This window comes from Podarcis cretensis, assembly GCF_951804945.1.
Source record: "Podarcis cretensis genome assembly, chromosome: 12".
Lineage (NCBI taxonomy): Eukaryota > Metazoa > Chordata > Lepidosauria > Squamata > Lacertidae > Podarcis > Podarcis cretensis.
The window spans coordinates 20,292,128-20,318,136 of NC_137181.1; the positions used below are offsets into that span (position 1 = coordinate 20,292,128).

Here is a 26,009-nt window from a genome sequence, read left to right on the forward strand (position 1 = left end):
ATTAAGGCCATCAATTTATTTTAATTCCTCATTCTCTAAATAACTATTGTTTTATGGAACACCGTGGAGTAGGGAGGTAAAAAGGCTTGATATTTTATGTATTCACTTGAAATAGTTTAGCGTGCCTAAACATTTCAGAGGTGTGCTTAATTCCTAGAAAAATAATGGACGTTCTTCTCTAGATGCAAAAGAGCCTTAAGCTCACTTAAGCATTTGATGCCACACTTTTGCCGAAAACCATTACATGTCTATTCCACTGGATGGCTGTGCCATCTTACAAGTGCGGCATCTATGTTTAGAAGAGTTACAGGTTGCTGCTGCAAGCTACATCCAGAAGTACCGTATTTTTCGCACCATAGGGCGCACCGGATGATAGGGCGCACCTAGTTTTGGGAGGCGGAAAACAAGAAAAAATTATTCTGAACCCCAGAAGCCAGAACAGCAAGAGGGATCTGGCTTCTGGGATACCGTGTGGCTGTTCTGGCTTCTGGGGTAACCGCGCCAAGCTTCTTCAGGGCAGCGGGATGAAGGCTCCCCCTGCCCAAAGAGGCTGCGCAGGGCTAAAGCAGAAGCCAGGACAGACGTGTCGCTGAAGGAGCACTGCGCCTTCTCTCTCTCTGCCCAGCGCCCCTCCTTCACAGGAGAGGTGCTGCGCAGAGAGGGAGAAGGGGCATCGCCCTTCAGCGAACCTGGAGAAGGAACAGAAGGAGACCCTTCTGCCGCCCCAAGCCTCGCGCGCCCGGCGGGACCTTGCAGACACTCGCCCAAGTACGGGGAGCCCTCCGGAGGGCTCCCTGTGCTTCGGGCAACAGGCTGCCGCCCCAAGCCTCGCGCGCCCAGCGGGAGCTCCTGCCGGGCGCGCAAGGCTTGCAGACACTCGCCCGAAGCACGGGGAGCCCTCCGGAGGGCTCCGCCTGCTTCGGGCAGCAAGCTGCCGCCCCAAGCCTTGCGCGCCTGGCGGGACCTACCGCTGGGCGCACAAGGCTTGCAGACACTCGCCCGAAGTACGGGAAGCCCTCCGGAGGGCTCCGCCTGCTTCGGGCGGCAAGCTGCCGCCCCAAGCCTCGCGCGCCTGGCGGGACCTCCTGCCGGGCGCGCAAGGCTTGCAGACACTTGCCCGAAGCACGGGGAGCCCTCCGGAGGGCTCCGCGTGCTTCGGGCGGCAGGCTGCTGCCCCAAGCCTCGTGCGCTTGGCGGGACCTCCCGCGGGGCGCGCAAGGCTTGCGGATAGCTTCCTGAAGCCTGGAGAGCGAGAGGGGTCGGTGCGCACCGATGCCTCTCGCTCTCCAGGCTTCAGCAAAAGCCTGCATTCGCACCATAGGACGCACACACATTTCCCCTTCATTTTTGGAGGGGAAAAAGTGCATCCTATGGAGCGAAAAATACGGTATATGCAAGACGTACCAAGCAAAGTCAGCCACAGGCTTCAATACATAACACCATGCACCAGCAGCCAATTAACAGTTTACACAATTTTCAAGAAAGCAATTCCTACTATAAATGGATGGTATCAGAGATTCAGGTTTGATCAACCAGTGTAACTTTCATCAGCACTAGAAATAATGCAGTCCTTTATAAAATATCAGAGAGATGCTGAACTGCATATACGCAATATACGCAAGGACCTTTGAGGAACTGAATGCTGCTGTCTTAAAATGAAGCCATGGCTCTTCTCCATACTAGATATTTGAAAAGTAAGACAGGTTTGGAGTGGTAGTAAAATTGCAGTGAGATGACATTCCATAAGTTGCATTTTAAAGGCCATTAAATGCCTTTCTGAAAGTTCCAAGCTGCTTCCAGCATTTGACCTTTCGCGCCCTAGTCCTACACTTTGAAATCTTTCCAGTGAACGAGGCTTAAAAGCAAAATATGTGTATCGTCCAGCTTTTCTGAGATTGATGTGTCTGGAGTAGTAAGGATACATTCTGGAGGCATCTTCTTCCAGGATCAGATTTAATAGCATATTTGGTAACTGTTGGGAGATAAACTGCTAGTATGAATCTGCTGATTATTTCCTGCTGGCCATTTGGCTGGCTCTCTTGAAGACAACATTTTATTATACTGTAGAACAGTGGTTTTCACCCTGGAGTTCCTTAAATGATGGTCAGAGGTGCCGGGGGCAACACTGGCCTCCATTCCTCTTTCCTTCCACTGATGCCCTCTCGCGTCTCTGCCTCCCAAACGCCTGCACAGCTGTTTGATGCAGCAGCCCTGGCTACAAGCTCCCCAGGTCAGTGGGTGCCTCTGGGGCTGGCCAGGGGGTGCTGGTTGCCAGGAGCTGAGGCAGCCTCAGAGTAAGCAAGCAAGTGGACAAGGGAGCCCAGCCAGGCAGTCCATCAACCCTTGCTGTCAGGAATGGACAGACAAATGGGAGGCCAGGCAGGTGCTTCACTGGCCTTTCTTGTGCCCCCTGCCTGGGAGCTGAGTGCCCAGTGCCTTTCCTCCATGCAGTCCCAGCAGTGCCTGCTGCTGCCACTGCTGCCTCCCAAGGTAAGGTGCTGGCCTCACATTCACCATTGGCCGGTCTCCACTGGGATACTAAGGCTGGGGGCATCCTCTTCCCAGGCCACTGTAGGACAGTATGAGGGGCAGAGGGGCAGCTCAATGACCAGGGGTGGCAGCAGCAGCTGCCCAGAGGACTTCCAAGGAGAGAGGAGAGGAGTGGAGAGGAGAGGAGAGGAGACTGAGGGAATACTCCACAAGGGAGGGTGTTCAAGAAAGGGTGAGAGGCTGCCTGCACTGCAGACAAGGGGTGACATGACTGGGCTCCTGAGCCCCACATGGGTGCCACAGAAAGAATGTAGTTGGTCAAGGGAGCCATGGACCCAAGAGAGGTTGAAAACCTCTGTCGTAGAAAGTTCTACCTCACCCCTCCAGTAAGTTTCCAGGGCTGTTCTAATCTGGACATAGTCATCCCTTTGGTCTGATCTGGCAAAAGCAATCCATTTGAAATCTTAAATGGAATTATTCAATAAAGGTGGATGGTGAGAAGAGACACTTTGGTTTGCCATAAAAAGACGAAGACTACAATTCTGCTCCATTGCACACCATGGGGCTTACTTCTGAGTAGACATGCCTAGGAATGCGCCGTGAACCACCTGTTCTGGCTGAGGCACTTTGAGTAGCTGGCTCAGCCAGATAAAAGCCACACTTGAAATTGCATTACCTTTTTATCTCCTTCATCTAAGATGAATGAATTCATAATCGAACAATTAGAATAACAAAAAAGGGAGAATTTATTTCAGCAGCAGAATTTAGAAAAACCTGCTAAGTTGAAGATTATAATTTTTAAAAAGGAGGCTGAGAGGGGGCTGTTTTCAGAGCAGATCAAGTGATCAAAGAATTTTTAGCTGATTAATCATGTGCCCTTCAACTGTCCCAGTTACTTAATTAAATTTAAAATAACTTCCATATCATCAAAGCCTTGGTAGAATATAAATACTCTTTGGAGATATTGAAGGAATTGAATTAAAGCTTCCTTAACAAAAGCTACCATTCTTGGTTTGAAGAAAAAAGACATAATAATAATATTGTCATGCTCTATAATTAGACTGACTAACCTGAGCCAAATAATGTTTTTGTTTTAAAACAGTGTCCTTAATGCTGAGCTGAAAATCGATCGGCAAATGCTTTAGTTGATTAATCAATCCTTTCAGTATTACTTTACACCATACAATTATAAAGAGAAGAGATAAAATGGGATAATTCAGGTTAAAAGAGCACTGTAAGTTCCAAGAATGAATTGCTGTTAGTGACCTCAATAAAATATAGATTCTATAAGATTTCACATCTCACACTCCAGGAAACAGAGCTACAGAGCTACACGATACAGAGAGGTGACATCCTACAATACTTAGAACAGCAATGAGGAACCTGTGCCTTTCAAGATGCTGGCAGACTACAATTCCCATCAACCAGCATTGCCAATGGTCAAGGATGAAGGGAGTTGTAACTCCAATATCATCTGAAGGACCACAGGCTTCCCTTGCCTGACTTCAAAAAATTCTCTCTTCTACTGCGGTTGTGGAATGCTAGGCATCTATTTGCTATGGACTCACTTCTCACCTATGATTCTTACCAAAGAATAACTTGTTAGGTAGCTAAATATCCATTAAGGGTTGCAGAAACCATAAAACACAAAAGAGCTGTGCCACATGTTATTGCGGAATAAGTGTCTGCAAACTAGTCCCCTAAAGCTTACATCTCATTGAAACTTTTTTTTCTTTAAAGTGAGACCATGAGACTTTTTGCTAAAATGTACCAACATGGCTACCGGTATCTTTCAGGATCAAAATGCAAATGCACTGCTTTAAAATGCAAATGGCTATATGGTACACTTTGAGGAGAAGCCTGGAGCTGTTGGGAAAGGACTTTCAAAGAGCCCTCTGCTGTGCTGCAAAGTCCCAAAGAGAAGCATCACAGAACATCACTTTGATGTTAAGGGATTCACAGGTGTGCAGCCCTGCCCACCAATCAAATTTGGCCCACCAAGGTAGGGATATTAATTTCTGTCCCTCAGGTCAGATAAGAGCCCCCAACTGCCTTTACATCAGATCTGCCTTCCCTGACCTGGTGCCCTCCAATTTTTTTGGACTACAACTCCCATGAGCGCCGGCCACTATTGCTAATGGATGGTGGGAGTTGTACTCCAAAAGAACTGGAGGACACCAGGATGAGGAAGGTTGCATTAGAGGAATACTGCTTTGACTCTGAGGTTAAGTCAAGATGCTCCTAACATAATTGCATTCCTAAATTATTTTGCAAAGCATACGTTTAACGTTCTTCCATTCAGACATAAACCTTGTGTTAAGACATGGGGGGGGGGGCGGTCATTTGTTCAGTAAAGAAAGCATCTCAGATAACTGTCCTTGGTGCATAAGAGAGATAGATTGGTTGTGCTTCAAGTTCAAACCCGGCTGATGATGAATTGCCATGCTACAAGCAACAGCTGTTACCTCCAGACAGGCATGCTTGTCTAGCTTGATGCATCTGGAGCGCCGAAATGCTTTCAAGCGAAATACCTTCCCCATACATGGGCAACTTTACCTTCTTTGCAAACAGCGGCTCCATCTCTGGCAGCTGGGGGCCACGCTCAATGACAGATAACCGGCCATACTCCGGCTTTTTGTTCAGCCTGTTTTTCCAGTCTTCTTCACCACTCTTCTTCAGGAGTGCCAGCCTGAAAGTGAGGAAGCCAAAAGACACCGCACTGAACTATACTGACCATTCCTCACCAGTCTTCTGTATCCCTTTCACGGGGCTGTTGCACACATTACACAGTAACACACCTGGGATTGGGGGTGGGTCATGACTCTGTGGTGGTGCACATGCCTTGCTGGCAGAAGGTTTCAGATTTAACCCCTGCCATCTCTAAATAGGGCTGGGGAAAACTTTGTATGCGGCTCTGGAAAGCGGCTGCCTGTAGACAGTGGACCAATACAAGGCTCAAAGTAGCTTCCTACATCCTACAGCACATCTATCCCCACATCTTGCTGTCACAGTGACCACCCAGATACCCCAATGGGAAACCCACAAGCAAGACCTGAGCCCAAGAGCATTCTCCCTGCTACGGTTTCCAGCACCTGGTATTCAGAAGAATTACTGCCTCCAACCATGAAATCAGAGTATTACAGGTTTTGCAAACTTGCCTTAAATGTTTGTGTTTTTAACTGTTTATAGATGTTTTCAACAGCTTTAAACTGTTTTAAAATGTGGTTTTATTTCTAGTTGTAGTTTTTTTTTAATTAAAAAAAATGAGACATGCTTCCTGCCCTGAGCTGCTTTGGGAGGAAGGGAGGGATATAAATTGAACAACAACAACAACAATAATAATAACAACAAAAACTATTCAGTTAACAATTCATAAATATATGGGGGGGGGACAACAAAATAATTAAAAAACCCACACCCATATTTTAGTCAAAACTATATACAATCCGCCTCTCCAGAAGCCAATATACTGAACAATGTTAAGTTACAAAACCATTTTCTCTCAGAATTTAGACTGCACGTAGCTTGGGGCAGGGATCTGTCTTTTTGTGGAGTGTGTATTATGTTACTCTGTAAAATGCCATGCACAGTTTCAGGGTAGGGTGGGGGCAGGGCTGTAGTCAGGCGTGCAGGCGACGGGGGCGTGCAAAATTGGCTAAAAATATGTCCATAAATATAAATATAAATTATTGCCTCATAAGAAATGGTTTTAAATAGAGGGTGAATTGAATATGTGGAAGCAGGGGTTGGGGGGTTGGAGGAGAGGCAGAAAGAAGAACTAATTTGTCCATGGCTATGGGGCACAATCTGGACAGTTCAGGGGCGCAAGTTTACCTAGCTACGGCTCTGGGTGGGGGAGACAGCTACCACTTCTCTACCTGAAAAGATTGAGCTCTGACCCCGGGCCTTAATTTTCCCTGGGGAAATATCTAAGCGATACGTACCAAGCAGTGTTCGAAACTCCAATTTTTCTTGGCGCATTTTGCGACAGTGAATTTCATTAGCGTGAGCAGTTTCTGAGCTCTGGATGCAGTATTGTGCCTAAGATTTCAGAATAAAACTGCAGAGTGGAAGGAAAGGAGGGCCTTTGTTTGCCTTCCTCACTTCCAGCTACTCTCTGAAGACTAGAGATGAGACCCTCTTAAGAATATTAGGGAGGTGGGCAGGGGAAGGACTAGACCATGTGAAAAATGTACAAAATATTTTAGCTGCAGTTATTTTCAGCTTTGCCTTCTTGTTATTAAAAAAGCAGACCTAGACATTCTGTTGTTGTGCCTATAACCCAGGTTTAAGGTGCCGTTTAGCTTTTAGCTTTCATATCCCAGTTTCCAACACTGGTACCAAGTAATTCTTAATCCCCTGAAAGACAGGAAAAGCCACACCAGAGGAAACCCCACTCCTGCTGCCTCTTGCCCAGGAGGAGTCTGCTTTGTTCTCTTTGATGTGTTTTGATGTGCTTATTCAACACCCTCTGGGGACAAACAGAGGTTCTGTGGCAATTTGACATTGGAGCAGGGGTTGAAAGTTCCCCGTCTCCCTTGCTTCGTCTTTTTCCCCTCTCCCAGATCCTTCCTCAAACAAGTGGGCTGTGTATCACTCCTTAAAGGAGCTTTTGTGTTTAGTACATGCAATGTGGCCATTTATTTTGTACAGTATTTTGAAAATAACTATGCAGCATTTCTCTATCATCAAATGCATGGAAGTGGTAAAAAAGAAAAGAAAAAGTACTGGCAAGTAGTTCTAAACTCAGCACACAAACATAGCCAGCATGTTCACTGCTTTGTTACTGGACTACAATTCCCATGATCGTTATCACTGACCATGCTGGCTGGAGATTATGGGTGCTGGAGTCCAGCAACCTCTGGAGGGCTACTGGTTTACTATCCCTGCTGTAAACTCATGGGCAATGCTGGAACCAGGCCACTGATTTGATGCCAAACTATGACCTGGAATACACAATATGCCTTGGAGAGGGAAAAAAACTATAGCTGTGTGAAGAGATAATCAAAAAGGCCCTACAGGGGCTGTGTACAGTCGTACTGTGGTTTTCCAACAGCTTAGTTCTTGAACGTTTTAGCTCCTGAACGCCTCAAACCCAGAAGTGACTGTTCCGGTTTGCGAACTATTTTTGGAAGCCGAACGTCCGACATGGCTTCTGATTGAGTGCAGGAAGCTCTCGCCTTGGTTTCCAAACATTTTCGGGAGTCAAATAGACTTTGGGAACAGATTCCGTTCAAGAACCAAGTTATGACTGTATAATGCATTCCAGGGCAACTCAAATTATAAGCTGGGAGAAGCTTAATTGTTACTTATAATGTATGCACGTCTGTTTGCTATGCATGGCCGGGGGGGGGGGGGGAGTCTAGCTCAACCAGGAATTATCCACATACTTTCATGTCCATTTCCAGAGCTGTTAAGGACACTTCCGAGTTGAAGAAATAGGGTGGGAACTCAAAATGCTGAATATTACATTCTGATCATGGACTACCCACAGCCATTCTTGCAAAAAGCCATTGTTTGATTAGCTGGAGTCTAACAATTTGGTTCAGCTATCTAACGGAAGATGGAGAAATTAATTTGAGACTTTCACCTCACTGTATTCAGGAAGGGCCGTAGTAGTAGTAGTAGTAGTAGTAGTAGTAGTAGTAGTAATTTATTTTTTATATGGCACTCATCTGACTAGGTTGCCCCAGCCACTATGGACGGCATCCAACAAATTATAAAACCACAGTGAAGTATCAAACATTTAAAAACTTCCCTATATAGGGCTGCCTTCAGATGTCTTCTAAGAGTCAGGTAGTTTATTTCCTTGGCATCTGGTGGGAGGGCACTACCACAGGGTGGGGACCACTACCAAGAAAGCCCTCTGCCTGGTTCCCTGTAGCTTCACTTCTCAAAATGAAGAAACCACCAGAAGACCCTCGGAGATGGATCTCAGCGCCCAGGCTCAATGATGGGGGTGGAGACGCTCCTTCAGTGGACCATCTCCCTTTCACACAGAAGGTCCCAGGTTAAATCCCTGCCGTCTCCTGGGAATGCCCCCTTCTGAAAACATGGACAGCCTCTGCCAGTCAGTGCATACACTACTGAGCTGGACAGACCATTGGTCTGACTTGGTATAAGGCAGCTTCCTATGTTCCTAAGCTTTAATACTGATTTACCCAGATTTCAAGGATGCCTTCCCTTTATAGTTTCACTTTCAACACTAAACTTTTTTCTTTTTAATTGCCACTCAGGTTTAGACTTTATGATTTTAATACACAGATTAAGAAATTCCCCAGTGGATGTTCTTGCACATCACCACGCTAAATACTTCTACTATAAAAGAAGAGAGAAAACAAGATACTTCAAAAGAAGAAGAGTTTGTTTACCTTTCTTTAATTGACATAGTTTTGTTGGACGCGTCAAGGGTGTCCTCCATAATTTCAGCTTTGCTCTCCCTGGAGTCTAGTTTTCCCTCTAACAGCTCAGAGGTTTCCTGCTGTCTACAGGATCCCACAGCCGCAGACTGAGAATAGCTCTTTGTTGCTGCTGTTCCCACAAGTTCTGAAATTGGCTCATCATGCTCTGGGGGGTGGGGAGCTCAGAATTAGTGCTTAATTGCAAAAAAGCAAAAACCTGCAAAACACATCACTCAAACTGACAGGTAACTTCTTTGTTTCATATAATGAATTATACAAGCCCAGGTTACAAATTAGGTGCTTTCCACCACAATGATGGATTTTTCTCATGCTTTACAAAATTACAGTGTCACTAGCATTCTGTGGCTAGAAGAACTAACCAAGAGTCAGTGATTCAGAAGAAAGGAATTGTAGAATCACAGAACTGTAGACTTGGAAGTTTGGGGAGTTGGAAGGGCTGCAGGCTCAGCAGAGGAGAACCTGCTTTTCATGCAAAAGGTCCAATATTCAGTCCCCGTCAACTTTGGATAGAGCTGGGACAGATCCATGTCTAAAATCCTGGAGAGGTTCTGCCAGACCGTGTAGACAATACTGAGCTTGAGGAACCAATGGTCTGACTCTTTATAAGACAGCTTCCTTGAGTCCTTGTGAGTTCTCATAACTCTCCAGTGCAATGAAAATAGATGGTGAGTTTCTTGCATCATTTGCAAGATGCCAGAAATCTGACATCATACACATGTGCATGTGAGCGCGTATGCACACACAGGCCCAGGTGGCTTGGGGGAAATGGTACTTCTGGCTACTCATACTAAGAGATTTCATTGAGTCCCAATGTAGCATGCTAGTGTATCGGTCCTAAATGACGCAGTATACAATGCTAATGTGTTTCTTCCATTGAATGCCAGCGCTGGGGAAGAGCAAGATGGAGAAAGAGGCAATTCTCAAGTTTCCCAAGGAACACATTTCCAGAGACTATGCTGTCCCCAGCCCAGGTAAAGGACTCAAGTGAGAATGCTCAGGCAAAAGCCCTTGCCTTTGTTGCATCTTAAAGACATGTCACACCACAGTTCTGGTCTCTGTCTTGTATAATCCGACAAAAGCCACAACAATGATGTCCAAGTCATCATGGAGGTGAGTGATTTTGTACACTCAATTACCATTGCTAATCTGTCACAAGAGGCCTCCAAAGGCTACAATACCCCATGTGCCAAGTCAGACATCCGCTTCCACAAAAAGCATCTGTTGGGTGGTTATTTGAGACTGCAATGAAGGGCAAAAAAGTATGCCTTCACCACCACACAATAGACATGATCATCTTCACACTTTATGGTTTATGTGTGGGTGCGTTGTTTACAATCAAGTGGTGCAAATATATAATAAATACATATGCTCCAGCCATCATGTGGTCTGTTTCATTGCCCACAACTGTCCAAGGTGCCAATCAGCAGCATTAACAATGGCACTCAAGATGTGGTTGTGGGAAATGGCCTGTTGCATCTCACCGTTCCAAAGTGAGGTTGTGGTCTGAACAGAATTGCCTTTTCTGTACCACAGAAAATATCCAAAAGCATTCAGGAATCCATTGGATTCAATAAGCCACCAGGGTATACCATCTTAATCAGTCTTTCACCCCAGGAGAGGGGGGCAGTGCAGAGTTCTCTCTCGCTGAAATAAACGACCACTAGGAAGTGGTCCGACTATGACAACAGGGTTACTTCAGTGTCTCTTCCAACCATGACAATATGAGACAGCCCCATCTGTGTCATGGAAGCTATGAAGCTGGGCCAAGAGTGATCACAATCTGAAAGCTGAAATCTCCTACAACTAACAACCTGTGGTTTTCCACCCCATGGTAATTATTTTTAATACAAGCATTTACACAAAAAAAACCCCCACAACCCTTAGCGAGCGACAGATGAGGCATTCCTCCCTCCCCCCTCACAGAGGACAGAATGCCTCTTAAGCTAAAGCTTGTTAGGGACACCTGTATAAACAATGGTCCCCGCCCCCTCTTCATAACTGCTTCAATCATATACAAATTTATGCTATCCAAACCTTTTAATTAATTGCTTTTAAGAACTCAAAACAACAAACAGGCTAAGATTTCTTTAAATTGGGTGGCAGCCCACACTGAGGCATTTACCTCTCTGCAGGGTTGATCTTGCCACAATTCCTTCATACTCCATCGTTTCCTCAGAGGACTGGCCTTTGACTTCCCGTTTATTCTTCAGAGTGTCGCTGGCGAATTCCTTTTGTTCAGCAGGCTGACAAAGAGGCTGTGTGCTAAACAATTCCATGCTGCTTTTTCTTGGGAATGCATATTTCATCTCTTTGTTGTAGTCCTCTGTTTTATCAGGAACAGGAAGCGGTGGCTCTTCCTCAAAAGAGCTTCGCTTTCTCATAGCATTCTCTTCACGTTTTACGAATCCCCTGGGCTCTGTCTCTTCAGGCTCCCTCGACTGCCAGTTGCTCTCTCTCAATTCCACCGAAGGCTGCCACAATTCCGTTTTCAGGATGTTTTTTAATGAAGTATCTGCGTTTTCTGCTGGAGAGTGGTATCTGAAATCAGGTTTCCCAATCTCATTCATCACCTCGTCTTCTGCTGGCTTCACATGCAGATCCTTACTATACACCGGCGACAATGCAGACACCATGGTTGACACTGACGTTACAATAGTAGGGGACAAAGGGGCAATTTTCCCACTGTCACTTTGCACCTGTGGAGCAATATAAAGAGACTTAAAAATTAATAATTCACAGCTCACAGGTTTGGTAGCCTGCAATTTAGCTGCCACACCCCTTCAGATACAGAATGAGGGTTGGCTAACACAAACAAAGGTTCATATTTCATATGACCAGCAAAAACGAAACAGAAGTGATCCCTCTTCCCCTAGCTTTCCATATTTTCTAAAGCGGCTTTTCATTTCCACAAACAGCTCTTCCTCATTAACCTACCACAAAATATCAGCTAGTATGTTAAGAGCCCAGTGGTATAGTGGTTAGAGGGCTGGAGTAAGTATCAAGGAAATGCAGACTGAAATCTCCACTCAGCCATGAAGCTCCCTGGGTGTCTTGAGCTAAACTCTCCTCAGTGTAACTACCTTACAGGGTTGTTGTGAGAGAAAACTGGAAGGGTGGGGGAGAAGAACCACCATCTATGCTGCACTGAGAAACTTGGAAGAAGAGTGCGATAAAAATGCAATTTGTAACAAAATAGTTTTTGATAACTCATTTTTCCAAAAAATATTTTACAAATGCTTTTGTAGTGTACATATGTATTATACTCGGGGGGCATTTCCTCCACATTCCAATTCTACAGTTCACCCATGGACATTACTTACTGCTTTGTTCTCAGCCTCTTAAGATACAATTTATGGAACCTACGCATTCCCCTCCCAATTCTTGCTGAGAGAGTGAACTTGCTAAAGTAAAACACATTACAGTTACCCTCACAGGTATAAGGAACTTAATCCAACTAGAGTTATGCCGTCATGAAGCAACAGCATATCACCCTCTGGAGAAATATTATGGCATCAAATGCAAAAGAAAAATAGACCTGCCACTCATACTGTTTTCAACACTGCAGACTAGTATAATAAAATTGAACACAGGTGGGTGAAAATCTATATACATGCAACTCTTAAATATAAAACAGCACCTCAAACAGTATTAGCATCAAAGCTTTGAACAACATCACAGCTAATGTCTCCCTTCTACTTGTAATGCTATTTCCCCCCCAGGCAGCAGATGGGATTCGTTGCTTAAACTTGCATTATGGAAAGAATCTGCTGTACACTGGTGCCTAAAACCCAATGGGGAAAGTTCACTAGCCAGTAAACAACTTTAAAATTAAAGAGCAGGTGTGTAGCTTGGGGAGTTCAAGACCCAGTGTTACTCCTGGATAGAGAAGTGGCAGCTGTGGCCACAAGTGTTTTTGGCTAGCTTAGACTACAGTCCTGGAGAAGGCAAATCTTGCCACAGTTACACATACCTTGTTTACATCCATATAATATTACTGTAACGTGCTCTACTTGGGGCTGGCTTCAAAGTGCTTTGGAAACTTCAGCTGGTGGAGAATGAATCAGCTAGGGTTGCTGACGGGAGCCCAGTTTTAGGATCAGTGGTGCAACAATAAAACTGCTAGCACATTTCCAAAGCTAAGAAGAGTCTTGTATGGTTGCAAATTGGATGGGGGACCACGTGTTGAGATTCCTGCATTGCGGGGGGTGGGGGTGGGGACTAGAAGGCCCTGGGCATCCCTTCCAAATCTACAATTCTATGATTCTGTGATCAGTGTATCTTTGCAGGCTTATGGTATGTTTCACAAGGCCCAATTCAAAGTGCTGGTTTAAAGCCCTAAATGGTTTAGAAGAAGAACATCAAGAGGACTGCCTTCTTCAAGATTCAGGTAGGTAGCCATGTTGGTCTGACCAATAAAAAAAAATAAAAAACTGTCCAGTAGCACCTTATAGACCAACTTAGAACAAACTTAGTTGTTATAGAACAAACTTAGTTGGTCTATAAGGTGCTACTGGACAATTTTTTATTTTGTTTTCTTTTGCCTTATTCAAGAAAAGACTATCCACATGCTGTGACTGACAGGGGGCCAGGCTCTGCATCACACACTCCAAAAAGAGGTGAGATAGTTGGGCTCATGAGAGAAAGCCTTACCAGTGGTGGCACCTGAGCTCAGAACACACCCTTGCCCTGGGAACCTCTGTCCCTGTTTTCTATAGGAAAATGACAACAGCTCTTTTCCAATGACCTGTTTGTTAAGATGCTGTTTTAAGTATGCTCTTCAATGAATTTTGCAACTGCTGGGTTTTCATATGCTGCATATATTGTTCATTTCATTGGATATAGTATTGCTTTTATTGTTAGTTGTTTTACTGCGATCATTTACTGCCTTGCAGGTCCCATTTCTGGGACAGAAAAAGAAGGAACATATATTCAATAATTTCCTGAGCTTTTTATTTTATGGTGTAAAAGGGTTGCAGAGTTGAAAAACGCAAACTTCAATGGTGAAAATTCAAGTTAAGCTAACATAGTCTTCAACAAATGTAGCATTCCAGATTCAGATTAGGGAATTGAACCTAGGATAGCCCAATCACTTGTGCATTTCAAAAATTTGGAGAATAGTGGTGTTTACCAGTCGCATCCTATCGGCAGTAGGATTTCTATTAAGACACTACTTATTACCGAAACTGGGGAAAAAACCCTCTGTCTTTAAATGATTACTCAAAGCAGAAACCAAAAATCATCACGAGTGCAATGATATAAGGGCTTGGATTTGGCATTCAAATATCAAGAGTAATGGCAACTGCAGTTTAGGTTTTACTCTCAGGTAAACACAAACAGAAGCCTTCCAAATTGTTGCATTAGAAAGATGTGTCTTGTCTGCTTCTTGGCAAGCCATTGCCTGTACATGCTGTGACAGCAGTCACACGGCTGCATTAATAGCAAGGAACATGGTGCATCATTTGATGACGACTTGCACCAACATATTATGGAGACTTAACTTGGGGTGGCTAAGCCTCATTGAACTCATGACACCTAACAACTGCTGAGTAAATATGCCCAAGAATCGGCTGCCAGAAGAAAATATCCTGTATATACCTACCTGCTCAACTTCTCCAAGAGTGACAGGCTGTGTCTGATAACGAGCTTTCGACCTCCTTTGCCTGATATCCCCTCTGCTCCTTGTAGAGACTGCCTTTGTTATGGGTTGAGATAATTTGTTAAATAAGGCCATCTTTTCTGCCAAGCTCAGGGTGGAAGAGTCTGGTTCCCCAGACTGATCTTGCTCAAGGGCTTCTCTGGCTTCTTTGATTTCTTCTTTAGCCGATGTCTTTTGGTTCGCAGATGCCTGCAGCCTTAAAAGTGGAACTGAGAATCAGTACTGAGAGTTGCTAAGCAGTTAGCAGTCTTGTAGTTTTAGATGTAGAGAGCAAAGTATGGGGTGGGGTGGGGTGGGGTAATCAGGAAAGCTAACAAACAAAATGTGTTGGCAATTTGACTAAGCTATGAAATCAGCTTCATCAATTCTGACTGAAGAACTGCTAACATAAAATAGCATTTTGCGATTTGTTTATAAATGCTCCCCTAATGGCACTGCTTGCAGAGTGACGAACTGCCCTAAAAGAGTCGTCCAAGTGGCAAAAAGATGCAGTTGTACAGATGCAGTGAAACAGACACACAGTTCACACTGCTGGGGTCTTACGTGTTCTGAACTCTCTTATTCACTGCTTCTGGTCCTCACATAGGCATCTGTGCATAGATTCCATATTAATATGCACAGTGGGTCTTAAAGGAGTCACACTGCACATGTGGGAGAAGGACGTCCAAACATCTACATCTACAGTGGGTGCCCCTCTTTGTAGGGGTACCCACCTTCTTATCTTATTTTTTTTCATAAATTTTATATAACTGCTTGATTGTTAAAACAAAACAAAAACCCAAACCTCAAAGTGGTTTACAAAAAGATTAATAAATAAATACATCTTGACTTCCCTTCTCTTCCCTTCCCTAGTCCATGGGGATGAAGGTCCTTGAATGTGGAGTGAATTTACCTCCTGCATTAGTATTGCATTGTCTAACTTTTGCTAATCATAAAAGGGAAACAGGAGGGGGGGGAAATCACCTCAATACAGCAACACCAATCCACACAGCAAGTAGCAGAAGTGGTGAAGCCAACAGTTCCGTAAAGGGTCAACCAAGCCCTGCATGCATTAGCTTGTTCATAGAGAAAGCACACAGCAATGGCACCCTTACATTGTCCTCTCACTCTCTCCTCTTCTACAAGTCTATATTCACTGTGTTAGTTCTGGGCTGAAGGTATGTACATAGGGGACACACAGGGAAGAATTGATGTGGAGCTGCTCACACACTGAGGAAGGGTCATAATTCATTGGTAGAGCACATGCTGTGCATGGAGAAAGCTCCAGGTTCAGTACAGTCATTGTAGACAATTAATAAGAGAGATGGAACCAATGACAGCTTCCTATAGAACTACATCTCCTATGTTCCATGTGCCCAGATGGCCAAAACCAAGAGCTGGGAGATATTCCTAAAGACATATTCACAGTAACTTTGGCCAAACCCTGTTTAGAAGACAAAAGTTACATTGTAAGGTGCTTGCAAGAGGCGACAGGGAGGATTAGAACGATACCATGGCAATATTGCTCTATCATCAACCTGTGCTCTATCTTGCTTGGCTTCACACATCTGTTACGTCTTTCCTCTTTGGCTATAATGACATAGACCCTTGTTAGTTCCCAAGAGAGGAAAGAGGCTAGGAAATATACCAAGAGATTGTGGACCAGACTAGAGGAACAGAAAGGAGGAAGACAACTCATCTACATTCTGAAAGCCAGAAAGACATGTGGATGTCCAATAGAAAAAGGCTATATAGCCTGAAAGGTCTGGGGTATTTAAGTGTTCAAGATTTAAAGATCCAGAAGGATAAGCCATGTTGGCCTGTTGTAACAAAAAGCTAACAAAAACAAAGTAGCATAAGTGAGTGTCCTGTATTAGTATACAAGATCCATATCTGACTTTGGGGCCACAATAAAACAGCTACCCTTTGAGAAATCACAAGTCTTCTATGGTTTTTCTACAGTGTTATTTCCCAATGCTTTCTTTTGCATCTCTTAACTTTAAAATCACAACATGCAACAGAAACAAGCAAAGAAATTTGTGCTTACACCTATAGGTGGTGCAATTTCTCATCCTTCCATTAATTCAGCAAGTTGTTAGAAGTGGAGAGAAACAGAGGGGGGTGCAAGTTGCGGTATCAGAAAACACCTGGCTTTTTCACTTTTATTTGAGACACAACAAATGTCTTTGCTCAGCTTTTTAACATGCAACGTTCTTCTGCATTGGAGAAATGCACCTTCTAAAACGAGGCAGTGCGCTTAATTGGAAAGCTCCTGAATCAAACACTCAACAGGCAAAGAAGTCTATTGTTCTATCAGTCAAACACAGAAAGAGGACAAGAACAAACGACGTTCTTAAAAGTTCCACCAAATTGCTTGGAACACTTAAGACACTTGGGTTTTATGGATGCATTTGCTAGCAATGACCCTTGTGCTCCCTGTAACATGCAAGTCGTCTCCCCCAGTACCTGGCAGGATGTACAGTGCTCTTAACTACAGTGGGATTAGGTATTCTTGCCACTATAGAATGGGTATTCACAGTACGTAAGGCAGGGATAGGTTCACTTTAAAAAAATAGCCAAGGGAAGGAAAATGCACAAGAAGAGAGAGAGAAGAGAACAGCATTAAGAAAAAACATACAGTTTGAACCATGTAAACAAACCAATAGTAATTCCCCCCATTTAAAATAAATGGACATTTTAAAAAATAAAACTGCATTGTTGATCCAAAATATATTTGAAAGAAGATGGTCAAGGACATCCTGATTTTCTATAAAACTGAATCATTTTCATATGCATTTTACTTTAAAAAAAATAAAAAATAAAAATCTTGGCTGCAGGGCAGCAACACTGCTGCTCTGAAAGAAAGTTACAAGATATACAAAAGCACTGGATATTATTAATTAATGTGATGATGCACAGGTCTAGAAGTCTTCTAGATTTCTAGTAAGATTCAGCAGCTTAATTGTGCAGCACTCAAGGCAAGAAATCTGTTTCACTTGGCTTATAAGCCAGAACTGCAATTAACTCCTCCCTTACCATCTTTCATCTATTGCTTCATAAGCTTATATTGCTCATGCATTTTGCGTTGCTCCATTATCCCTTGCCTCCAAAAGCAGCTAGAAAGACATTCCCTCTGGCATACATTTCTCAAGGAAGCTATTCCTTAACAACAAGCCTTTTTCCTTATTACCAAGCCATAGGCACTTAATGAATGGGAATTTAGAGCGCCGTTAAAAAACACACAACCCAGTGGAATAGCAGACCTAACACATTTCCAAGACTTACGTAGCTGCAATGACCACTTCTTCGGTGGTAATGGGCTGTGTGCGTGACCTATCCTGCATTCGCCTTAGCCTTCTTTCCACCGCAGAATTCCTTGAATGTGGCTTCGGAAAACTCTTTCCGTCAAACGACTTTTCCATTTCCTAGAACCAGATGCACACCAGAACTAACAGGTTAACAGAAAGGAAGACTCCCAAATCAAGTGGGTGATAGGGTTGTCGCTCAGTTCAGAAGAGGGTTGTACCGTGGAACAAAGGAAGCTGCCGTATACCGAGTCTGCCGTTTGGCCCATCTGCCATTGGGTCCATCTAGCTCAGGATAATCAGTGCTGAATGGCAGCAACTCTCTAAGGTTTCAGACAGGGGTCTCTCCCAGTCCTCCCTGGAGATGCAATGGATTGCATTTGGGACCTTCTGCACAGAAAGCAGATGCTCTACCACCTTCTGTGACACCTATGCGCCAACTCCCAATGGCCACACTGGCTGGGGATTGATGGGAGCTGAGCAATGTCTGGATGGCCATAGCTTCCCCATCCCTGCCCACTCACTCATTTGCCTCCTACACACTTGTGGCCCAACTACGTATAGTGCAACACATGAAGCTGCTTTACACTGCCCTCAAGCCAGTGGGGGCATCTAGCTCCATATTGTCCACATTGACTAGCAGTGGCTGTTCAGGGGTCTCTGCCAGCCCTGCCCGAAGATTGAACCTGGGACACTCTGCACGCAAAGCTCTGACACTGAGGTGTGTCCCTTCTGCAGACTGAAATGGTGAGGGAAGACAAGGAGGACCCTTACCCTGAATAGCAACCTCTTTGCCGCAACACTCAGCTTGGCTCGCTCATCCACTTTCTCCTCATCTACAGATAATAAAGAAGATTACATGACATATCTTTAGATAAATCCAAGAGATTCTCATTTTTTTTTAAAGAAACACACACACATGTAATTAACCCAGGAACACAACTGGCAAAAAGGTACATCAAGAAAGTGAAGGTCTGTTTGGTTCTGGGAAAGACAGTAACATCGCTTTTTAATGAGCATCTGAGCTGCAGAATGTTATATAGTGCAATTTTAAGAGAGTCAGAGAATTGCTCTTTCCTGGCAGTTGTAAGGTTGAAGAGGGTTGAATGAGCTGAAGGACAAATCATATCCATAATTTTCAGTCAAAAGAGGTTATATTCTGGTATTTGTTTTTCATTTATGCTGAAGATCATGTAACTACTTGCTTCCTAGCCAGAAGATCTGAAGACCTCCCTTGTGACCCAGCAAACCTGCTTATTTTCTCCACTCCCTTGTAACACTGCCTTCATTTATTCTCCCTTCTCATTGCCTCTTTTTGTGCTGTTATCTAGATAGTAAGCCCCTCTGGGCAGGGACTCATTTCACTTCTGAGGCTGAGGGGGAGTCAAATTTGGTCAAGGTGTAACTAGCCTGCCACTAAAGGCTGATAGGTAAAACATGAAAATTTACCCATAAAAGAGCATGGTGAGAAAAAAATCTTACCTTCAGGAGCTGGCATTTCTGGACTGAATACAGACCTATGGGGATTTTACAAAAGAAAATATGAGTTGGAAATAAAAATTGTAAAAAAAATCCCTAAGCCTAATCTTGTTCAAGAGGGACAGCAAATAGGTTGCAAATGGGGAAAAAAGGTTTTCAAGTTACAATAGTGTTTCATTTACAATGACCTTTAAAAAGCAAGAAGGCAAGCAATGCCAGCCAGGTGTAAGTTGCATGAAGGAGAATGATGTCAACTAAAATAAAAATAAAAACAGACAGAACTTCAAATATTCTGCCAATTGTTACACACAGCACTGACTTTTGGCTTGAAGCCTATGAATTGTTCCCCTTTCACCTTAAAACATATAAGTAAATGTATTTCTGCTCAGAGTTGTGTGATAAACAGCCTTTAGAGTAAATATTGAACTTTTTATTTCAAAAATTAAAAATAGCCACCTTGAACTACATTGCCACCTTATCTGAATTAAAACTTATGTTGAGTTGCATTTTTTCCAAAGACTACTTTTATTACTGCCAGCTGTTATTCTAAATAACGCTGCTCCAGTGCGCTGTGCCATACAAATGCCTACCTATCTGTTTCCTTTCGCTCTGCTGAAGTTATAGGTTGAGTCCTAAATCTCTCGGAAGTCTTTCTACTTTCCCCAGGAGAAAAATAGCGCCTTGGCCTCCGTGACCCTCTTTCGTGTTCAGCACTGGCAGACAAATCAGTACCTGATGTTGGCATCTCAAACTGAGATTGACTTTTTTTTTTAACCACATCAGAAAGTGCAAAGAAAGGAAACAAAGAATTAGGATGGGGAAAGAGGGAAGGGAGAAAGAGAAAGAGAGGTGAAGGACAAATATAAAGCATCCCACCAAATCAGTCCATTATCAATCACTCTGCATGCTCCTGGAAAACCATGCATAGAAAAGTACAAAGTCATTCCATTCCAGCTGCCCCAACATCAGAACTTGCACTAAGCAAGCAGAAGCACAAACGAACAAGAGAATTCAGGACAACTCCACCTCCAAGACACACTAGATGGGAATTGACTCGTGTGTTTGAAGTGCTGCAGAACGCAACTGATGTTGAGTTTGGGGTGCCATTTTATGCCAAGGACGTGCAAGTGTCACACCAAGTTAAAAAAATATATACACATATATATTCAGAAACGTCACCTACAGTTCAGGTTTCTTGCAGGCATTGGCAGTTTCCAAAAAGGCATTACGGAGTTGGGCAACAGAGACTTTTGTGTCAACCATGGCAATCTCACCATTGGGGATCTTGGCTTCAGTGCTCTGAAACTCCATTGCATTCTTTGCAACATGCTCCTTACTTTTAAAAACTTCTAATTTAGGCGAACCACTATAATCAGAAAATGAGCGAGTAAGGAGCTTATGCTTCACTGGAGTCTCTTCCCGAGCCTGAACTTTCCCTTTAGCACTCTGTAGGTACACAACTCTTTCGCTCCTCTCAACGTTCTCCTGAGTCTTCGCCTGAGGTCCAGGCATCCATTGCATACATCGCTGCAGCTCTTTCTCAGGTTCCACGTTCCTTGGCTGGCCAATTGCCAGTTTCTCAAATTCATCTCCTCTGCTCAACCTACGATTCTCTGAAGTCAAAGTTGGCTGCCTTTCCTTCTCTGCCTCCAAACTGGAGTAAGTGAGCTTCGATGACGATCCATGATTCTGAGGCAAGTCACTTCTTTCATCATCCATCTTCACATCTTCTGGGAATCTGGTTATGAACGCTACATTTGCCGGCCCAGGAAGGTTATGAACGGGGCTGCTTTCTGGTTCTTCGGCTGCCACCTGTTTAGCTATATGAGCAATTCCAGCAGACTGAACATAGCCATGTGTTGGTTGGCAGGCCAAGCCAAGAGGCTGATTGGCAACCCTATGGAAAGCAGACGTTTCTGACTGAAGAGGCACGAAATTAACAGGCACTGGGCGAAACTTTCTTTGAGTCATAGTGTCTGCTGGAAGTTCAGGGCTTGAACGGGCACTTTCCTCTTTCACCAGTTTCTCTCTAACTTTTACTCTTTAAGAAAGAAAAATGGATTAAAAAAATGTGGGACAGTTGTAACTAAGCCAGAGAGGAGGGGGGAAACACATGCACCTAGTTTGGGGAAATCCAGCAACATCAAGTTTTAAGCATCAAATTAAACTAGACTAAACTAGTGTGGGAAATCTGAGAACCTTCCTAACAAGTGCCCTTTGCCCAATCTGATGTCAGAGAGGATCAAGACATGGATTTCAGCATAGTCATTTTTCTGTCCACTTCTATTTTCATGCGTTGTGCTGAACAATTTAGTCAGCTGTGTTCAATCTGCTGATGAGGAAATGTAATTAAGTATGCCCAAATGGAGAATAAATAGAATTTGGGTTTTCGTCTAACTACTTATATCACTAAAAAAAATTCCAAAAATTAACAACACTGGCACTTGTCCACCTTTACAGTGGAAAAAGAAAAAAAATGGGTGGCTCCCTTAACATGTTTCTTTTGTTAAAAAAAAAAGCAGCTGAGAACACATTATAAGAAAAACATGTAGAAAAAAGAAAAATACTCCATTTGAATTATAACCAGTGAGAAAATGTTCTAAACAGAGATGGAGAGCAGAGGCAACTGAATCTTGACACGTAACCTGAGAGCCAATACTTTTAGATATTTGTTTTATTTGTGAAAGACTCATGCCTCTACCTTTGCAAAATGCACAAGAAGTGTGAAACAGAAAAAGGGAGGCTCCTGCTTATGTATGTTTTGCTGAAATATGCAGCAATTTGAAAGTGTGCGCACCATGAAGGGGGGAGACTATATTTTATACTCTGCAACCTATACCTTAGAACAAAATATATCCTAAGCAGAGGATCTGAGAAAGAAATTCAAGTGTAAAACAAGCCGTGATCACCTGTCTAGGAACCACACATTTGCTCATTCACAGTAAGTTATGTTTTGGTTTAGTGTTGTGTGCAAACAAGGTATATATGTTAGAGAAAAAGAAGTGGAGTGTACAACTGATACCAAACTCCTTGTTGGATAGGGCCTCTCAATCATAGCTGAGCCTATTCTATATAACATTTGACACATTACCTTTTTAAAGGAACTGTTACTAATAGCAAGTGTTCATACACCACGTTATTAGCAAACCAAGTTCTCGTTTAAAGTATGTTGCACAGCACTAAACAGTCAGAATTTTGCTATAGCCTGTTTTTAACCACCGGATTTAGGAATACTTCCTTGCCTGCTCACTAGAGACCCACTTTTTGGAAGGACAACTCCTCCCTTTATGAGAACTACTTTATGTAAACATGCAAGCTGCTCACAGCTCCAAAGACAAGCTAATGTATTAACTATACACTTTTTTGTATCTTCACATTCAGGGAAACCACTCAGTAAGGGGCAAAAGTTTCTGCATTCAGTGCTTGCAACATTTCACAGGCTAGTATTCTGCTGCACTTCAGATTGCAAGGCAGGAGAAACATGTTAATGACAGGCCAAAAGGCAAGACCTGAGTTTAGCCAGTGCCACTATGTTTACACCTGTGGAGCAAACATTAAGGGCATTTCTAGTGCTTCCTACCAGAACATCAATTAGTGACAAAAAGGAAGACGCAGAAATTGTCCGGGGGGTGGGGAGGTGGGAGAGAGGGCAGGGGCAGAAGGAAAGTTTCATTAGAGCAGAAATTAAAAACAGAAGTTGTATTTTTTTTTAATCCACTGCCATTAAAGGGTGCCAACGACATTTGTTAAAATGATAGTGGGGGAAGGAAAAGGACAAAGGAAGTTAACAGTCCAAATTATTATTATTTAAGCCACACAGCTGCATGGTAGGATACCTGGAGGGCCAGCTGATAAGTGAAGGTGTATCCCCATCCGAATCTTTCTGAAGAAACCAATCAGGTTTTGTTTTCCCTGCACTACTATAGAAAATAGAGCTTCAGAATTTTTTTCTGGCAATACGTCAATGCATGCACACACAATCCTCCTGTTTCCCCCCAATTCCTTAAACAGTTTCTTCATTATTCACTGAAGGTATTTGGCTTATAAATGTAAGAGGCAGGCTTGTAGCTTTAGAATAGCTGCGTGTGAATGCAATTAGGAACATATCCACAATATGCACAGAAAAAGCTAAACCTCTCTTAAGACAAATATGCTCTCAATACAGACTGCTACTACACCCAGATGTGGGGTTGTTTTGGTTTTTTTGTAGCTACACATTCAAATCATTTTTCTTCTGGTTCGATATTTAATGAAAGAAAATATTCCTAAGAAACGAAAGTGTAACATAGTCAAATTAACAAATGATGCATTGTCATAATAAAATTAGTTTAGACCTGCTTTTTGTTTCTTTAAAGAGAAGTTTATCCTGAATTTTCATTTTAAATGTAGGGTGAGAAGTTATATTGAGATAAAAGGGAAAGTTATAAAGAGATTAAAAAAAGAAGTCAAATAAACCTTTTAAAAAAGAATTTCATTGAAACATCTATTCTGATGCCTCACCCCATTTTATAACTTCTCTCGGTTCAATGTTTTTTATTTGTGTTTTTTCAAAATAAATGAACTTGTTCATAGGCTTTGAAGAACCTGGACCTGGTAAGCCAGATTCAGAAGCCACTTACCACAGTTCCTGTTTTAGATGTAACAGGAAGCTATGCTGAACTGGCTTCCTAGTCTGTTTGCTCATGTGAAAGGAAAAATCAAAGTGACTGCAGGTTCAAGCAGTTTGGGCAAATCCTGGTTTATAAAGCCAGGATTTGATTGCATGAACAATGCCTTAGTCCTTCATCACTTAAATGAAAGCAGTGAGAGAAGTACAATAAATCAATATTTAGTGGTAATGATTGAAAACTGCAAGATTTTATTAAAATGCACACATTAAAAACCTAGCATCACCTTGAAAATTTGCTACTTCAGACCAGGCTCTTGGAATAAATACTCATTTCTGACACTGGTGAAAATATTCAATAGTCAATATTCAAAGTCAGCCACAAACTGCACCAAAAAACTAGGGGGGAAAGGGGGGAAGCAATGACATCGGCACCTTCCCCCAAATTCAGCATTCCTAGCCCAAGAAGCTGCCAGGATCTAGATAGGTATGGAAGCTAGAGAGTTTGATGCCAGAGTGAACTAGCTTAATCTTTATCACAGAGGAGCTTTAGCTAGAGTCAGAGTGACCTGACATGTAGCCCAAAATGGAAAGAATGAGGAAGCTGGCAGCATTAATCCCAATGAGAGAGACCTGGTTCAGATCTGCTTAATGTACTCTGCTATTTTGATCTATGCTAAAGCTCCAGAATATAAAAGCATACTTTAACTTGAAATAGTGAGTACAGTTTCTATGTATGCATATGCACACATGTGAACGTGCATATGCATGCACACACATGTACACTTTTTAGAAGAATGTGTGCAAAAGAAGCAGGCGCAATGCAAAGAACTAAAGATAAGGAAATACTGGGAGTGAGTTTAACACACATATTCTCTGGGCCCAAAAGGCAAAAATGAAATGGTATTTCAATAAGACTAAGTTCCATCTCTAACTACATTTCATTACTCTTATCTGTACCTGGAGTGATAGGATGTCTACCTCTTCCATGGTTTTCCCCTGCATTGTTCCCAACATCATGTTCACCTGTTTTGATTTTCAGCAGGGAAAAGGGAAACATTGTTTTCCTCAAAGTCCAATTAAAGGTCCAAACATCTGCCTTTCTTTGGAAGGCATTTGCTGCCATTGTTTGCCCTATCTGCTGCTGTGCCCAATTTAAGGCCTTTTATGCTCAGTGATCGCAGTCAATCAGCGATCACATAGTAAAAATGATGCTCACAATGCTATAGAACCAATCACGTTTGGTTCATGCTGATGTAGCCATGCTTCTTGAATAAGCAATCACTTTCCTCTGTTTTAACATAAGAGCAGCTCTCCAGAATTGGACCAAAGCCCAGTATAATCCAGCACCCCATTTCTCACATTGGCCAGGTGACACCCATGGGAAGGTCACAAGCAAGGTACAAGAGCAACCATTCATTAAAAAAGAAACCTGCAAGAAGAATTTTGGCGTATCCTTAATAAAAATCTCTACCCATATACAGAAGCTTGAACTGTTGGCTGAAATCACTTGGAAGAACGCCCTTTACCCTGGATACTGATATTTTTAGTGTGGAAAAATAAGAAAGACAAGTTTATCAAAGGAAATACATGTTGGATAGGAAAGATCTTAGTTCTGTCTAAGATGGAGATGCAAAGAGCCATGATTGCTCTTTGAACTTTGCAGGAGAGAAACAAAGGAAAGATGCCTCCTCTCTCAAGGTGAGACTGAGAGGAGGGGGAAATAGGATTTTAGGTCAGCAACCCTGAGAATGCCAGTCTAGCGTCTGAACAGTTTAGGTCATAAAGACAATCTGGGAAGCTTGGAGGTTCCTCTATCTACTTTCTTCCCATGCAAATCCCATCAGCTTTAATGCAAGTTGAGTTGCTTCCAAAGGCTTCCAACAATACTTGAGCAGCTACATTACTGCATAATTGCATAAAATGTAAGTGACTCCATGGAAGCAACGTTGGAGGAGGTGGTTAGTTAGCCCTGTCACCCCAGATACACACAAAGGGACCCTAAAACCCTGAAAAACCACCACAGACATACCATAATTACTTTCTCTTGGTACTTCACTGGTACAGAAATT

At 43.0% G+C, this 26,009-nt stretch overlaps 1 protein-coding gene across 15 annotated transcripts in view; it reads right to left on the reverse strand.

Annotated features, from left to right (window-relative positions):
• Window positions 1-26,009, reverse strand: part of SVIL (supervillin) — a 142,482-nt gene that overhangs the window by 32,408 nt on the left and 84,065 nt on the right. For 8 of the 15 annotated variants that reach the window (XM_079996329.1, XM_079996316.1, XM_079996323.1 and 5 more), the window contains 11 exons: window positions 23,168-23,251; window positions 20,515-21,372; window positions 19,922-20,092; window positions 19,335-19,369; window positions 18,627-18,688; window positions 17,833-17,972; window positions 17,014-17,109; window positions 14,512-14,764; window positions 11,035-11,608; window positions 8,862-9,057; window positions 5,047-5,179 (listed from right to left, as the gene is read on the reverse strand). In XM_079996329.1, the coding sequence (XP_079852455.1) occupies window positions 5,047-5,179; window positions 8,862-9,057; window positions 11,035-11,608; window positions 14,512-14,764; window positions 17,014-17,109; window positions 17,833-17,972; window positions 18,627-18,688; window positions 19,335-19,369; window positions 19,922-20,092; window positions 20,515-21,372; window positions 23,168-23,251 (2,602 nt within the window). The remainder of the gene's footprint in view (window positions 1-5,046; window positions 5,180-8,861; window positions 9,058-11,034; window positions 11,609-14,511; window positions 14,765-17,013; window positions 17,110-17,832; window positions 17,973-18,626; window positions 18,689-19,334; window positions 19,370-19,921; window positions 20,093-20,514; window positions 21,373-23,167; window positions 23,252-26,009) is intronic. The other 7 variants (XM_079996321.1, XM_079996326.1, XM_079996322.1 and 4 more) reach the window with 6 other exon arrangements.